The sequence below is a fragment of the Echeneis naucrates genome, chromosome 22, assembly GCF_900963305.1.
Source record: "Echeneis naucrates chromosome 22, fEcheNa1.1, whole genome shotgun sequence".
NCBI lineage: Eukaryota > Metazoa > Chordata > Actinopteri > Carangiformes > Echeneidae > Echeneis > Echeneis naucrates.
In genome coordinates, this window is record NC_042532.1 from 10240033 (window position 1) to 10255381 (window position 15349).

A 15349-nucleotide genomic window follows, 5' to 3' on the forward strand; every position below is an offset into this window, starting at 1 on the left:
TATAAGGCAGCAGCTTTTGAACATGCTTAAGGCACAGACAAGAGTGCTCAGTGTACCATTCATTTAAGAAACGTATCGCAATGTAAACAACGTTTTAAATAAAAGTTCAAGTTACACGTACATTGGGCAACTGATGCTTTACCAGCTAAAACTGAGACACACAAGGGCATCCAGATCAGGGTTCAAACACTCATACCTGCCTTATCGCTCGTGTAAGCAACAGACAAACAGATCAATAGGCTCTTCTTTCACCAGTTAGATGGGGAATTTTCAGTCTGTGTCAGAACACAAGGAGAAAATGTCATCCGATCATACATCTTCCGAACATTTTGGCACAGATGGGCATAGGCGCTATCAACGCCAAGCATTTGGACAAGGTACAAATCCATTTAAAATCAAATCTTCTGACCCATGGGGGATTATTTTTATGCTGTCCTTTCACTTTTCCCTCTCTTTACTCGCTGAAATTGAGCCTATGCAACTTTTCTTCCATGATATGAGTCAAGCCAAGGATATTTTAAATGTGTGTGGAAAATGTCAAAAATATAAATATAAAACTCTGATGACTTGATAACACGAATGCATTCCCATGTAACCTATCAGACAGTAAACACATGAAATATATATATAATGAAGATTTTAAATCAGAACAACATTTTCAAGGTCTGTTTCCAAAGGGAGTTGGATCGCATTTTCCATCCCAGCGACTGGTTTTACTGGGTCTTGGCCTGCTGAATGCTGTTCTGCTGGTAACGGCTGTTGTCATTGGGATTTATTGTAAGTCACAGGAAACTGCTGATTGCTTATATCTAATGTTACTGCTCTGTTCTATTGCTCAACTGCATATAGCTTTGGTTAATGTGTGCTGCATCTAGTGGTTATGTTAGGAGCACACATCTCAACCTTGGATAGTTTTTTTTTTTGTGTCTAACAATATGCAGTTAATGATATTAAGGTTTTTAAGCAGCAAGTGGATGTACATAAATATGACTGACTTAAGGACTTAAGGACTGACCACCCTCACAGTAACAACATGCTCATGTGAAGCCACTATAACTGTTCTTCTGTGTGTTTGTGTGCAAATGCTGTCATATATGCATTAAACAAAAAGTGCAACTAAACTTGATGGAAATGTAATACCTTTATGTTGGTATTTGGCCATCTGAGTATTTTCACACATTTAAACATATTCAAGCAAACATTAATGTAAAACAATTTGTGGAAGTTCACTTTGTTGGTGCTGAGATTTGATTGGGTAAGTGATACAGTGGTGGTAGATGAAAGGGCAAGACATCACCCAAGTCGATACAATATATCCTCTGAGGGCCTTTTATTTGATTCCAGTCATCGGTTTTTGAGATATTTCACAGTTCCTCTTTCTGTGTTATACCACAGGTGCCAAAGCCAAAGCCAATCGGATTTCTTATTCAGTTGCTGCACCCCTCATCAGTGAGCTGAACTTCCTCCGCAACCATACTGAAATTGTCAAAGCTAAAGTGGAGGTGCAGGCAGCGTTAATGAAGGAGCGCCTCAACCACCAGCTACTAAAGTCACAAGTGAAGCAGAAGAAGGTGGTCAGCGATAGCCTTCAGGAACGGTTTGAGGCCCTTGACACAGAGAAAGAAAATCTGAAGGGCAATAAAACTGCTTTAGGTTAGGCAGACTTACTACCAACGTTCGATGGAAACTGTCCAAGACAGTGTTGTGGTTACATGTCATATATAATTGTATGTACCATAGGATTTTTAGAGAATCCTGGAAATCTTTCACATTTCCTAATCTCTTGTTACAGGTGAAAGCTGCGGCATGTGCCTACCAGGGTGGACATTTCTTAAATCATCCTGCTATTACTTTTCTTATCTTTCACTGAAAGCCAAGAAGAACTGGCCAGATAGCAGAGCAGAGTGCATTCGTGAAGGTGGCGACCTGCTTGTGATAAATAACTTTAAGACGCAGGTGGGTCAAAGAAATGAATGAAAAATAGCGTTTCAGAAAAAAAATGTAAATAAAAAGAAAGCATACCTTTTATGTCTTGCTACAGCTGATTTACAAAATCCCAGAAAGTAAACTTTCCATCGTTCTACTGTTCACATTTTATGTAGAACCGTTGCACTGAATTATTTTGTTATAGTAAAGCTGTTATTCTCTACTATAAATTGCTATTTTAGATTATTAATCTTACTGTTTTTTTTTATAACAACTTTGTACCTTGATGACAGTGATTAATCTGAGTTGTCATCCAAATCTACATCTCTGGCCATGTAATAAGTTTCAGCTCTTTGTTTCTCTGTTGGAAATTTTTCTACTTTCATTGGGCTGTTTTCTCCACACATGGATAATTCTCTAAGGAGTTGGTAGAGAAAAAACAGAGAGGGAACGTTGGGCTTGGTTTCCAGAAAAAAAAAAAAAAAAAAACCCAAACAAATGACTGACAGTGTTGCTCTGATGCTGCTGGTTGAGTGATTTTCTCCTAGCTGCATAGCGCTGCATCCAGGTCACAACAAGCATGTTGCACTATTTCAGAGATGGAAAAACTCTCTGGCCCCTTTGCTCTGAGCAAGAGGTGAAGGAATAAAATAGATGTAAAGGGACTCTACTGGCTATTTGAACTTTTTATGTAATTAAGTTTTTAATTTATCTGTCTGTTTCCTTAAAGCAACTCATGTGTGACACCTTTCCAAAGCTGCCCACCAGCGGTTTGTGGTGGCGACTGGGCTCCTGGATTGGCCTCTCTGAAAAAGTGGGAGAGTCAAAATGGGTCTGGGTTAACACAAGTGATGCGGAAACAACGTAAGGATGTTACAAACTGCCAAGAACTAGTCAATACTATAGCCCCAATTATAAAAAAGTTGGGATGCTGTGTAAAATGTAAGTAACAACAGAATGCAATGATTTGCAAATCTCATGAATCCATATTTTATTCCAAATAGAATATAAACAACATGTCAGATGTCGAAACTGACACATTTTACCATTTCATGGAAACTATTAGATCATTTTGAATTTGATGGCAGCAATGTCTCAAAAAAAGTTGGAACATAGGCAACAAAAAGCTGGAAAAGTAACTTGAATCTTGAATCAAGTATTTAGGTTCATTTGTATCAGGTCAGTAACATGCCATCAAATTCAAAATCAGCTAATATTTTCCATGAAATGGTACAAATCAGCTTCAACATTTCATATGCTGTTTATGTTGTATTGGGAATAGGATATGTGTTTTTTTAGATTTGCAAATCAAAGTATTCTCTTTTTATTTACACTACATAGCGTCCCAACTTTTTTGGAACTGGGGTTGTATATTTGAATTTGTGCTCTCTTGACATGAAAAAAAGCTGAACTAAATTCTTCTTCTGATTAATTCAAGGTACTGGAGGTCGGGAGAGCCAAGCCCTGACAGATCTTCAAGTAGTCACTGTGCTGCTTTTGTTTACCATAATGATGTTAGGAGGACATGGTATAATGCAGACTGCAATAACCAAGAGTTGAACTGGATATGTGAGATGGCACCAAAGCAGCGAGAGCTTTCATTTGTGTCTATATAAACACAGTGCATCTTAATACATTAGCATCCATATTGTATTTTAAATCATAATTATGGCATCCTTTTTTTTGTGTGTAATTGTTTTATAATTATTTTTTGTAAAAATACTTTTGTTAAGGATGTTTGAATCTTTCTTTGCTTTCAAAGTTTAAAATCCCTTTAAAAAAGTTGTCTGATAAAAGCAATTTAGAGGAATCATTGAAAAGGGGAGGCATTAAAGTAAAGAATAAATTTCGTTTTATCTCGCCATTAAAAATTGTTGATGTCATGTATGTTCTCTTTTCTTTTAAGATATCAATCTGCTAACCTACAGAAACACTAGAGACCTAACAAACATACATGGACAGACTTGCTCATGATATAATTTCATTGACCCATAAGTGAGAAAACAGATAAAACTGAACAGATGTAAATGTTGTAAAATTATTCAATTGTACAACTACATACTGCCTAAGTCACATTACCAGCACTGCTTGTAAATATTTAACAAATGAACTGATTTTCTATTTGTTATGTTGGACGCTCACCTACATTCAGTTCAATGTCCTGAGTCTCAAGGACAGCCACCTCTAGCTGCTCTAGCTCAACGATTAAATGGAAGACTTAGAAAACCAAAGTGCGCTTGGTGACACATAACAGACTGATTTGTCAGGAGGAGTTCAGCACAGATGATCAAACTCTCTGCTTAAATCAAGAGAAGGTATGCATTTACAAATCTTTTTGTTTGACATGTTCTTTGATTTTGTTTCCAAATTGAAAAATAATGCTCAAAACATGTTACAGTCCTTATTTCTGTCTTTCTTTGTGTTTCTGCTTACCTATTATTCAGTGCATGTGTATTTATTACTTTATATTTCAATTAATAGTTACATGTAGAACCACAATACGTCATTAACATTTGTGCTCATTTATTCTGGTAATTCTTTTCTCACTTCTCTGTTTAGTGTCTGCGTCTGTAGTGAGACCTGAATCCAGAATGAATCGTTACAAACTGGTTGCAGGAGGTCTTGCAGTGCTCGCTGTCATTCTTCTAGCTATTGATATTGGCCTCGGTGTTTATTGTAAGTCACCCTTTATCCATAAAGAACTTTTACATTTAAAATATTGCTGGAATATTGTGGTGTTAACTAATTATGAGAGGACGATTGCCATGTGAAATGTTAAAAGTTTGTGTTTGAAGTAACAAAAAATGTCAGCAGCTATGAGTCTCTTTAAAGATGATTTATGTTATTTATTTATTTATTTTTTGCAGTGACTTGTTGAATGTCACTATCATCTCTGTTAATGGCTTCTCACCACCTGCCCAGGAATAGATGTTGTTGACAGAGATCAAAACACAACCAAGACAAAATTGGCTTCATTAGAAAGGGGCTCTCTGCTCTGTGCCTGATAACTGATGGCTATATTCTGGTTACTTACAGCTTGTATGACACTGAAGTAAAAAAAAAAAAAAAAAAAAAAAAAAAAAAAAAAGTTGCATTAGGAAATAAAGTGAAAACCTTATATGGCATATGTTGATAGGAGCATAGTTTGTACCGCTGTTTAAATTCTCCTCAAAATTTTTTTGGATTGTAGAAAAAAATTATAGATAATGAACTATATTCACACTGGTGCTGATTATTCAAGAAAGGAGTCGAATGTGAGTGTGCACTTATACGTTGTTCGGGTGTACTAAGTGTGTTAAAAACTATTTTTCTGCTACTAGCATAGGTTGACTGCTTGGCTACAGTAACACCATGTCTTTATAATTTACAGATAGTAAACTGACATCCGGGCAAATAACAGACATCAATGGAGAGATCTTGAGATTGCAGGGTGTTTACAAATCTGCAGTCCAAAGCAGGGATGACACAAGGAGGGAGCTGGAAAAAGAACTTGCTGAAATAGCACAAACTAAGTGGGAGTTGGAACATCAGAAAAAAAGAAACAGAGACTACGAAAAGCAGGTTGACAAACTTCAAGTGGAAATTTCAGCACTGAAATCCCACTTACCATTGATTAGTGAGAGTTTTTTCTATTTGTTCATGTTATCAAAGTATTAAGTACATGCTTATTGTACTCCCAATAACATATCATGTTTGGATTTTCAGAGGAGGGATGCAGACATTGTCTCCCTGGCTGGTCTTTCATTCAATCAACATGTTTCTACATTCCTTTCTCTGACACGGTTGCACGCCGATCATGGCTTCAAGCAAGACAGTTTTGCACCAATCAAGGTGGAGACTTGGCAGTGATTGACAGCTTGGAGAAAACTGTAAGACCCGAATGAATTACTGCATTGATATTTCTAAACAAAATCGTTGACACTTCATATTTCATATTTCATATTTAAGCAGCAACACAGACCTACATGGACGACAGGGCACACAATAAATAAATGCATTTATTTGTGTGTGTATTTCTGGTGTTGTTAGGTTGCGTTAACTAACTTGATATCTAGTTATCATGATTCCACAAGAGCCATGCACCTAAGTGGCTTCTGGATTGGATTGAGAGATGTAGAGGAGGAAGGGACTTGGAAATGGCTGAATGGAAGAAGACTGACTGAGGGGTAACAGTGACACAGCTGACCATACAATTTTTGCATTAAAAGAATTGTTATGGTTCCACATAGGAGATATTATTATTTATATATTTGTATATTATTATTTATTTCAGGTATTGGAATGATGGCGAACCCAACAACCAGAATAACGAGGACTGTGCAGCGACGTATCCAAGAGCCAACCCTTTTAAGGCTTGGAATGATGCCCCATGCAGTTATAACTTAAAGTGGATTTGTGAAATGGTACCACGTTATAGTGATTAAAGTAACTGCTGAAGGAAGAACTGACTCCAATTTAGAGACATTTATATATCTTCTAATCTGTGCGTTTATTGTCTTGTCAGTCATTACAAAATGGGCAGAAAGGTTAAAAATACAAGATTTATTAAATGAACTATAAAAAGTATTTTTACTGTAATAAATTAAATATTTACCTATCTATGTACAGTACACATACAGATCTATACAGACCTTTACACTGTATATTTGTTTAACAGGACTACTCTCTTTTATACAATGATATTTCATGTCGATCAGTGGTTGGAGTGTCATTTTGCAATGAGTTTGTTAACTTAATCACTGCAGCTGGGCAGTTCAGAACCTGCTGTTGCAGGAATTATAGGAAAAGTGGAGCCCTACTAGTGACCAGTGGAAGTAGAAAAACATTGTGGATCAAATCAGCAAACATGCTAACAAGGTCTATTGAGTACAAATTCAGATTCTGATAATACTTATGTACCACTGTCTCCATTGAGAACCCTGCTCTGTTAAACTTTACCTGTTACATAAGAAAAACTGGGAATTCAGTGCATATTCTATCAATAAACACACACCAAAACTAATGCACATATCTTGGATCACTATATATGACTAACCTGCCAGGCTTTTAACATTTCAATACCTTAGTCTCTTGAAGCCTGATGGCTATTCTTGTGGTGCAGTGGCTCTCACAGCTGAGTCTCTCATATCACATGGGGTCTTTTGAAGCATGCTTGTTGAATCCTCACAGAACTGAAAAATGCTGTCGAAGTTGCTTGAGAAGCTGCTGAGTGTCCACATGCTCCGGAAAAGAATCCTCAGACTTTTGGGCAGCTGTGTAACTGCTCTGAAGATCTCCAATCTGGACAGAGATGAAAACATCACTCTGGTGAGCTTTACCTCATGATCTATTGTCTCTGAGGACTGAATATTGTAGGTGGTCAAATGAATAAAAAATAACAATTTACCTTTTCAGAAAGAATGGAAAGATTGAAGTGTGGCTCATACATGTGAGGGGCCAGTGACGCAGCAGTCTGGAGGAAAGCTTTAGACTGAATCAAGGAAAGATAGGAAAATCATTTGTGTATTCAAAAGCAGGATATTTTATCAAAATGTATGTCATAGAATTCTTTGATAATTAATTTTCAACAATAATCTTAAGCTTTTCAACAATAATTGTATTTGTAGAATGTGAAAACATGAAAAAAAATTTTTTTACTGCAATTTGTGTCCACAAAGCTTACCTACACCAACTCTATGCCAGGGGACACATTTCACGTAACTTGAAAAAAACCCACATTATCGTTCTTGGCTGAGAGGCAAGTTGGGCTCAGCTTAAAGACAATTGCTCTTTTTTATTAACTTGTTAATGCTAATAAGTAGCCTTTACATTATGGACTGCTGCTTTTAAGTCAACAAAACAAAATCAATAAAATTTTTGTGTAGTTTTCTGTAGTTTGACGTCACTCAGTATCCCCACACAGCATTAGTGATGCTACTAATGGCTGTTACCAAGCTGCCTGTGACACTCCATTCAATTTGTGCTGTTATAATGTACATCAACCACCACCTCAAAAAATACTGTATATACTCTAAATCTCTTATCGCATTTAAGAATATTAATGTTGAATCACTTAACTCGTAGGAACAATTTAATGATAAATGCCATTATTGGGGTATTCCATGAATATGTTTCAATTTATATTAGAGTGTCTCAAAGGGAAACAATATGTTGTTATACTTCATAAAGAAATTACTTCACCTGTTCAATGCGACCTTTTCGCAGCTCCAGTACAGCCAAGTTGTTGTAGGCCTCAGCATGGTCATTATTGAAAGCCAAAGCCAGTTTAAAACACTGATAGGCCAATGTCAGGTCCCCTATACCCTGCCAACATAGAACAGATGCACTTTGCACCAGCTTCTGTTTGTAAGTTGTAATTGTACTTTCAAGATCGTTTACAGAATAGTTCATGTTTGCTGTAAACTGTATTAAGAAGAAGTACTTTTTGTGAAATTTGACATTCTGGGGTAGTTTGAGTTTTTCCAACTCACCACAGCAACATGTCCTATGTTGTACCAGACATCAGCCTGCTCCTCATCATTGCCCACCAGGGCTAGAGCCCTCTCAAATGAGGACAGAGTCATATCATACTGCTGGGCGTAGAAGCAGCACAGCCCTAGGTTGTTGTACAGCTGGCAGTTATACACCCCCATCTGGAGCAGCCGTCTGACAAAGGGAGAGGCATATTATTATACCTCAGATGGCATATAGCTCCTTATCACCTATATTGGAACTATGTAATATACAAATTTTACATAAATGTTAGTCTGACCTGTAGAACCGCAGGGCAATTTCTGGCTGATCTGTGTAGAAGTGGTTGCTCCCTATACAGGCTATAGCTTCCACATGAGTATTGTCCTGTTTCAGGACGTCTTTGTAGTACTCTGTGGCTGATGAAATGTTGTTCATCTCCTTTGATAATAACACAATACAGATGGTAAATACACTTTTTGATTTTTTTTTAGCTCTTGTACCTCTGCAGTAGAGTAAGAGGTGTCTATATCAAATACCAGTATGACCTACTGTACCTCGTGAATGCGAGCAATTCCTGTTAGAAGAGTAACTTCACTTGGAAAGTGGTCCAAACCTTGTTTGAAAAGGTTGAGTGCTGTTATTGGTTGGTCAAGGCGTTGGTAAACCTATGGTAAAACACACACAAGGTTTTTCATTTCATTTATTTTCTCAGAAATACGTAAGGAGAATATTTTTTTGTGCAAAAAGTTGACAACATGACATATTGGTTCGATGTTTCCATCTCTACCTTTGCCAGGTAGAGATACGTATCCACCACCTCTTGGTGATTGAGAGCAGATCGAAACTGCTTTTCTGCTTCTCTATATAGGCCAAGCCTGCAAAGGTCAGAAATATTGATTAATAAGTAGATTATAAAAAGGCAGCTTTTAAAAGTGTCAGATATGATGACCTCTAATAACATGGATGTTTAGTTACCTGTAGTAACATTTTCCCAGCTGAACTTTCCACCACCAGTCTTTGAACTGGGCATGTTCAGTAGCTTGAGCAGCCAAATCTAGAGCCTGGTGGAGAAATTAATTAAAGTTTTTCTTGGATAACAGTCTACCAACTGTCTTTATTGTTATTCTATGCACTACTTACATTTTTCACATCGTTTTCATGATGGAAGATGTACTCAAATAAAGTCTGTGGTGGAGAACAATGGTAACTTTACATGTGAAGAAAAAGCAATGTTCTTGATTAATTTTTGCAAGTCACAGTCGCAGTCATACCCTGGATAAATTGGGCTTCTGAGAATACTTTGCCAGATTGAGTCTTGACAAGTTAATAAATGGTCCTTCTGGATTGGTTAGCATTGAGGCCTAGAGAAACAGTGAAGCATCAGATCAGGTTAAATGATACAGGGTTTCTTCTCAGTCAGAAAATTGTACAACCCAATAAATAATTAACATGGTTGATCTGTAAGATAAAGAGTGTTAGAAAAACATTATCAATCTGGTAATAACATAACAAAACACTAACATTCTATACATTGACATCAAAAAAGCATTTTGTGGAAGTTGTTTGAAGCTGTTTGTGGCATGCACATGTAGTTCTTATGTCGGTTCAAATTTTATGGGTTCACTCACAGTTCCAAGGCGGATGAATCTACCAGAAGCACTGGTAACGGGCCGAGCAGTGCTGGCAGTGCGGGGAGTTTTGATGGCCTGCTCCATAGTTCCAGGTCGCCCTGACTGTGTGCTGGGCCTCACAAATCCTGTGATAGGGCGTCCTGATTGCGTCATGGGTCTTAGATTCGGAAAAAGAATTTAGAACTCAGATTAGGTAATTCTTAATTTATTCAAGATGCAATCAGTGGTAACATTTCCAGGTAAACATTTAAGTATTGCCTGGAAGACAGTACCTGACAGCTGGTGTGGGCCCTCCACCCTGACTTGTCCCAGGGAGTCTCAGTGATGTGCCAGGGCCTAGAAAAAAGTCAGGTTTTACCAGTCTAACAAATGTAAGCATCGGATTTCAATAACAGCATGAAAAGTTTAAACTCACGTGCAACTTGAGCAATGGTGCTTTCATCCAGCATCATCTCAGCTATCCCCTCCTGGTCCACCTCAACTTCATCTATGTATACCATCTCTGTCAGAGCACGGGTTTTCAAGCTCCATGCAGCCTATAGAGCAAAGGCACAGGCAACGACCACAAACATTACAGTGTCAGGACCATTGTGACACAGCAAAGGACTTCCGAAAATGTCTAGTAGTTGAGATTACCTCAGCGATAAATAAGGAGGAGTCCTGAAGACAGCATGCATTGAGTTAGCGAGAAAACAGGGAGGTTGAGGACAGACGAGAGGAAACGACGGAGAGAGGAAAAAAGAAGAAATAGCGCAGAAGAAATCAAAGATAAAATAAAATGAGATGTTCAGGAGTCGGGTGTAAGAGATATCAGTAAATTCGACGGTGGATAAATTAGATTGTGAAAAACAACTGGGATTTTTCGGGATTATGCACCCGAATTAGCAAATTAGAAGGCTTTCCCTAATATATAATCGTTAGCATGCTAGGCTAGGCTAAGTGTGTCACTGTACCTGGTCATACGGGTTGTCTTGTAATATTTTTGCACAAATATCTGAACACTGTTGAAGTTTCCGCCTCCTGAAATAGCTCCACGCCAGAAACAAGGGGTCCATCGTCACCTCCATTGCTTCCGTCGATGAGAAAAAAGGTAGAAACGGTCTAGCACGTAGCACAACTGGGAAGCTGGTGAAGCTTACTCTGTCGCTTGGCAACGGCGGAAAAGGCGGACCTTGGAATGCGTAATTTCCCCTGAAGGAAAAAAAAATGCAATTTTTACCACTAAGTATAAATTTCTATTAAAAATTGATAATATGAAACAGAATACACACTTCGTATGTGACGGGACTTAATTTGTATCTAAATTGATGGTGTTTGGACGACGCTTTAGAGAAATAAGACTCTCGATGCAAAATGATTAAAGTAAAATAAAAAATACGCTTTTGTCCAAAGCATCTCACATGTGAGATGCGAGATAACAGTTGGCCTAAATATTAGATTGTGTATATGTCCAAGAAGAATTAACTTTTTATTTTTTGCTAATCTGTAGAAAATAAATGACATATTTTAAATTATGAAATATGGACAAGTTTAAATTGTGAATCTTTCCTGGTAAGCTTAAATCTAGATTCTCTTTCTCACTTGTTTGGTGTAAAATAGAAATTAAAAAAGAACATTTTGTACTGAATTATCGTCATTATTTTGTGTGTTAGAGTTACAGCTATGAGCTCTTAGTCTTAATGGAAGAATTTTGATGAAATGAAATCGTTGCCAGTTTCATGTCCTGGTCGATCTGCTTCTGTCCAAAATCGTGACGAGCTCGTCCTCTCCTGTTTTTTTAATCCTCTCCTGGTCGAAGCGTCTGATTGGGTGAGAGGCCGATCCGTCATTGGTGTGGGCGGTGCCTGAGGAATAACGGTGCAGCTCCATCTTTGTAGGATTTGACAGGAGCTTTGACCTGGAGCCGAGGAGGACCGTCAGCCCGGCACCGAACAAGTCCAAGCCGATCCTCACAATGAACCCGACAGCCTAGCAGCCAGTTTCTGAGACAGAGACAGAGGTTCATCTTATCACACTGTTCATTCACACCTCCCGCAGAAATGCCCCATGTTAGCGCTGGACTGGACTGGTGAATATCCAGCCGAACTAATGGGACACGCGGGAATGCAATAATTTGTTTTTAATTTTTCTTTCTTTCTTTAAAAAAAAAAAAAGAATTGGTGAATGACACTGTATCACAAAACCTACGTGACAGCGACAGACAGACAACACACGGAAGTGCGGACATGGCTGACAGGACTGCTCCCAACTGCCACCTGAGACTGGAGTGGGTGTACGGATACCGGGGACATCAGTGCCGCAACAACCTGTACTACACCGCCGCCAAGGAGATAGTCTATTTTGTAGCCGGGGTCGGGGTTGTGTACAACACCCGGGAACACAAGCAGAAATTTTACCTGGGACACAACGATGACATAATAAGGTAGCGTGATCTCACACATCTTCACACACACACACACACACACACACACAAAACAGTTGTTTTCAGCACTATGCACAGAAAATGAACTGATCCTGTTGTGCTGTCCTTGTAGGTGCTGGTGTCACCTTGTGTCATGTAATAAGATATTTTTTTACTGAGCACACCTACACAGCAGGATCTCGACAGTTTGCAATGAGGTTCTTGCTCAAGGACACTCCAGCAGGGCAGCTGCTTTGAACCATCCCTTCAGATTGAAGCTTCCTTTCTCTTACTGCTTTAGATTATTCTGCTGCCACTCCTGATGTTGCCTCTTCTAGTTACAGGATCCTAGAGTTGTATGCCTGGGTTAAACATTAAACCTCTATTCATCCATAAAATATGGAGAATACTGCTCATAATCTTTCGGAGGTCAAGGTGATGCTTTAAACTACATTTCAGTCCAGCTAACAGTCTTGACCTCAAATACATTTAATTATGGATGATATCAAATGCAGTCATTGGAAAATGTTTACATTTTCTATTGCTGTGACTTATTGATTAGTCAGTTATCAAATGAGTCGTTTAATAGCCAATTATCTGGGGCTTGTCCAATCAAATTGCTTATCTTTTTTCCCTCTGTGACTGCTGCAGACATTGTTAAGCTTATTCTAGAGAAGCTTTTCCAAAGCAGCAGTCTGAATGTCTCATCTTCCCATGACAGTGGGAACACTAAAGTGCAGATCTAAAAATTACACCTCAGCTTAGCTGTCCTTGAAAGGATCCTTGGTTTGGAAAGTGTTAACTTATCACTGCATGGCCAGACAGACCATTTCCTTGATAAAACACAGCATAATAACCAGTGTTGCATCACACATCTAATGACAATGCCTTTCCAACTGTTTCTCAGCATGCCACAGAACAACAACCTGTGTCCAACGCTCCAGTGCTTGTGTTGACATCTCTGTGTGGGTTGGCCTGGAGATGACTAACATTATATTCTGTGTCAGTAGTCAGCTGGACTCCTGCTCCATTATTAATCAGACAATAGAGATACTAACCCTCCGCTGCCCTTTGGGTGAAGTGCCTGACTCGTGGTCACAGGAGTCACTGACTGACACATTGTTTAATATTTGACACAAAAATCCAACAACCATTTGCAAAACTACTAAATATGCAAACACAATAAATTGGTTGAGAATCAAATTCATCATCTCCACATCAGCACTCAGTATGTTTGGCCTTTGTTGCCACATTTTTTTCTCTACACCCAGGTTGTTTAAAATAGATACAAATCTTTTGTGATATGAACACAGTATTGACACTACAAGCCCTCCAGAGTCATTGCACTTCCTGTTAAAGATAATAGCTGTAGTCATAATAGTTTTTTAAAAGTACAGCTCTCAGGAGGGTATTTGTGAAGCTCTCATAAACACTTCCTTCAGGCAGCTATGGCACAACCAGGAGCGATCCTCGGCAGATTCAGTGCCGAATAACTCTCAGAAGGCTCTCATGTTGCACTAGCTCATGTGGAAGAGATGCAGTCTCCTCAGATAGCACTGATTCAAATCCCTCTCTCTTTAGCCCTTATTTTTCTTTTTCTCTGTCTATTTTGATTGCTCCTGTATCGTGTTTCTGAGAAACATAAAAATTGTTGTTTCACTTCTTGAGTTTATGTCTGGCCTTTCTTCTCGCTCTTGGTCTTGTCTCACCCTGTAGCCCCTCTAACTGGTCTCAGACTCTGAACTGAGGAGTTAATAGGCAGGTTCTCACATGAATTAATGGCTGGCATGGCGTTAGTTCTATTGAGGATTTTCTGAGGACATGGCCACAGCAGTATAGACCTAGGAGAATGTTAATCACATGTTATTAACACAGTTCACACTACTGTGTGTTAGAAAAGAGAGTAGAGCTCGCAAAAACAGTTATTTGCAATTAGTCCACGCTGCATTCATCTTCGGCTAAAACTCAAACAAAAGGAGGCTGCTGCTATCAAACCTGCAGGGGTTTAAGCGCTCTTTAAATCTCTTTTTTCGCTGACATACAGGACGTGAACATGCAAATGACTGCAGCAACAACACACAGACATGCATTAAAATAAAATACAGGCTGGAAATCTCATTTGTTATATCAACACCAGAAACGTCAGCTTTAGGTTTTGTGTTCTTTTGCTGTCAATCTAAATCTTGGCTGATCGGTGTTATTTGTGGTGATAGAGAATGAGTGACCATTTTGGACACGGGAATTAAAGGCTGTCTCATATTACAGTTTAAATATCTTGTTAACTTTATTGGAACACAGACAAAGTTATAGATTATAGATGCCAATATGAGGCTGGTCTTGTTTCAGTGTGCTTTGAAAGATGAAGCAAATAAATTTCCATTCAATTTGTTGACAAATTTTCAAATTTTACAAATTTTACAAATTTTCTTAAATCTCTGAGCTGTATGAGCTAATGCATGAACTAACTCTGCCTTTGAATGTGATTTAAATTTTGGCACAGTAATAAATAAATGGGCCATCAGAGAGACTCTATATGGGTTAGGGTTAGGGTCAGTTTGATGAAATTAAAATGATAATTGTTTTTATTCAGTCTAAACTTTCATACGTTTTTACCACCATAACCTTAAGAAAAAAGTAGAAGTAGCTTATGTAAAAAAAAGGGGTACTGACAAGCTGATAGAAACAACCCAATAATAATAACAATAAAACATACCAATAACCTTTACTGTTGTTAACACTCAGTTCTACATTTTCTGTGCCTTACCTTTCCACACATTTGCGGGTGCTGCATGCAGAGTGTCAGTGAGATACTCAGGTCTCCATCATCACTGCGAATACCTGCCAGACAACTCACTCTGTGAAAGGCTGCTTGGTCTCTAAAGAGCAGATCTGTCTTCCTCAATTAGGATCCTCCAGAGTTCAGTACAGTTACTTAGCG

General features: G+C 38.4%; 2 protein-coding genes and 2 pseudogenes across 8 annotated transcripts in view; 3 read left to right on the forward strand and 1 right to left on the reverse strand.

Annotated features, from left to right (window-relative positions):
- The first annotated feature begins 133 nt into the window (after positions 1-133).
- LOC115036181 (CD209 antigen-like protein B) lies at positions 134-2794 on the forward strand (annotated as a pseudogene).
- A 1341-nt stretch (positions 2795-4135) lies between these two features.
- On the forward strand, positions 4136-6350 carry LOC115036182 (C-type lectin domain family 4 member M-like; annotated as a pseudogene).
- Positions 6351-6413: 63 nt separating this feature from the next.
- Positions 6414-11150, reverse strand: ttc8 (tetratricopeptide repeat domain 8). Of its 5 annotated transcripts, XM_029493360.1 has the most exons (15): positions 10964-11150; positions 10647-10670; positions 10426-10546; positions 10283-10346; positions 10008-10167; positions 9651-9740; positions 9520-9564; positions 9355-9440; positions 9167-9254; positions 8934-9044; positions 8678-8817; positions 8397-8571; positions 8107-8229; positions 7313-7396; positions 6414-7206 (listed from the first exon to the last, which is right to left on the reverse strand). In XM_029493360.1, exons 1-15 carry the CDS (start codon positions 11075-11077, stop codon positions 7090-7092), a joined length of 1542 nt encoding a protein of 513 aa, XP_029349220.1. In that variant the 5' UTR covers positions 11078-11150; the 3' UTR covers positions 6414-7089. The 5 variants fall into 5 exon arrangements, with proteins under 5 accessions (XP_029349220.1, XP_029349219.1, XP_029349222.1 ...); XM_029493359.1 differs by lacking the exon at positions 10647-10670; XM_029493362.1 differs by lacking the exons at positions 9651-9740; positions 10647-10670.
- Positions 11151-11869: 719 nt separating this feature from the next.
- The window catches only part of eml5 (EMAP like 5), a 33246-nt gene continuing 29766 nt past the window's right edge, over positions 11870-15349 (forward strand). For all 3 annotated transcript variants that reach the window (XM_029493357.1, XM_029493356.1, XM_029493358.1), the window contains exon 1: positions 11870-12432. In XM_029493357.1, coding sequence (XP_029349217.1) covers positions 12236-12432 — 197 coding nt within the window. In that variant the 5' untranslated portion in view covers positions 11870-12235. The remainder of the gene's footprint in view (positions 12433-15349) is intronic.

Bases quoted from the DNA above. Each gene is read 5' to 3' on its own strand.
- ttc8 (XM_029493360.1), bottom strand. From the start codon at position 11,077: ATGGAGGTGACGATGGACCCCTTGTTTCTGGCGTGGAGCTATTTCAGG. The intron at 9,741-10,007 runs GTGAGTGAACCC...CTGTTTCTCTAG, and splicing joins GATTCATCCGCCTTGGAACT to GCCTCAATGCTAACCAATCC. The intron at 8,818-8,933 runs GTACAGTAGGTC...TTATTATCAAAG, and splicing joins GAATTGCTCGCATTCACGAG to GAGATGAACAACATTTCATC.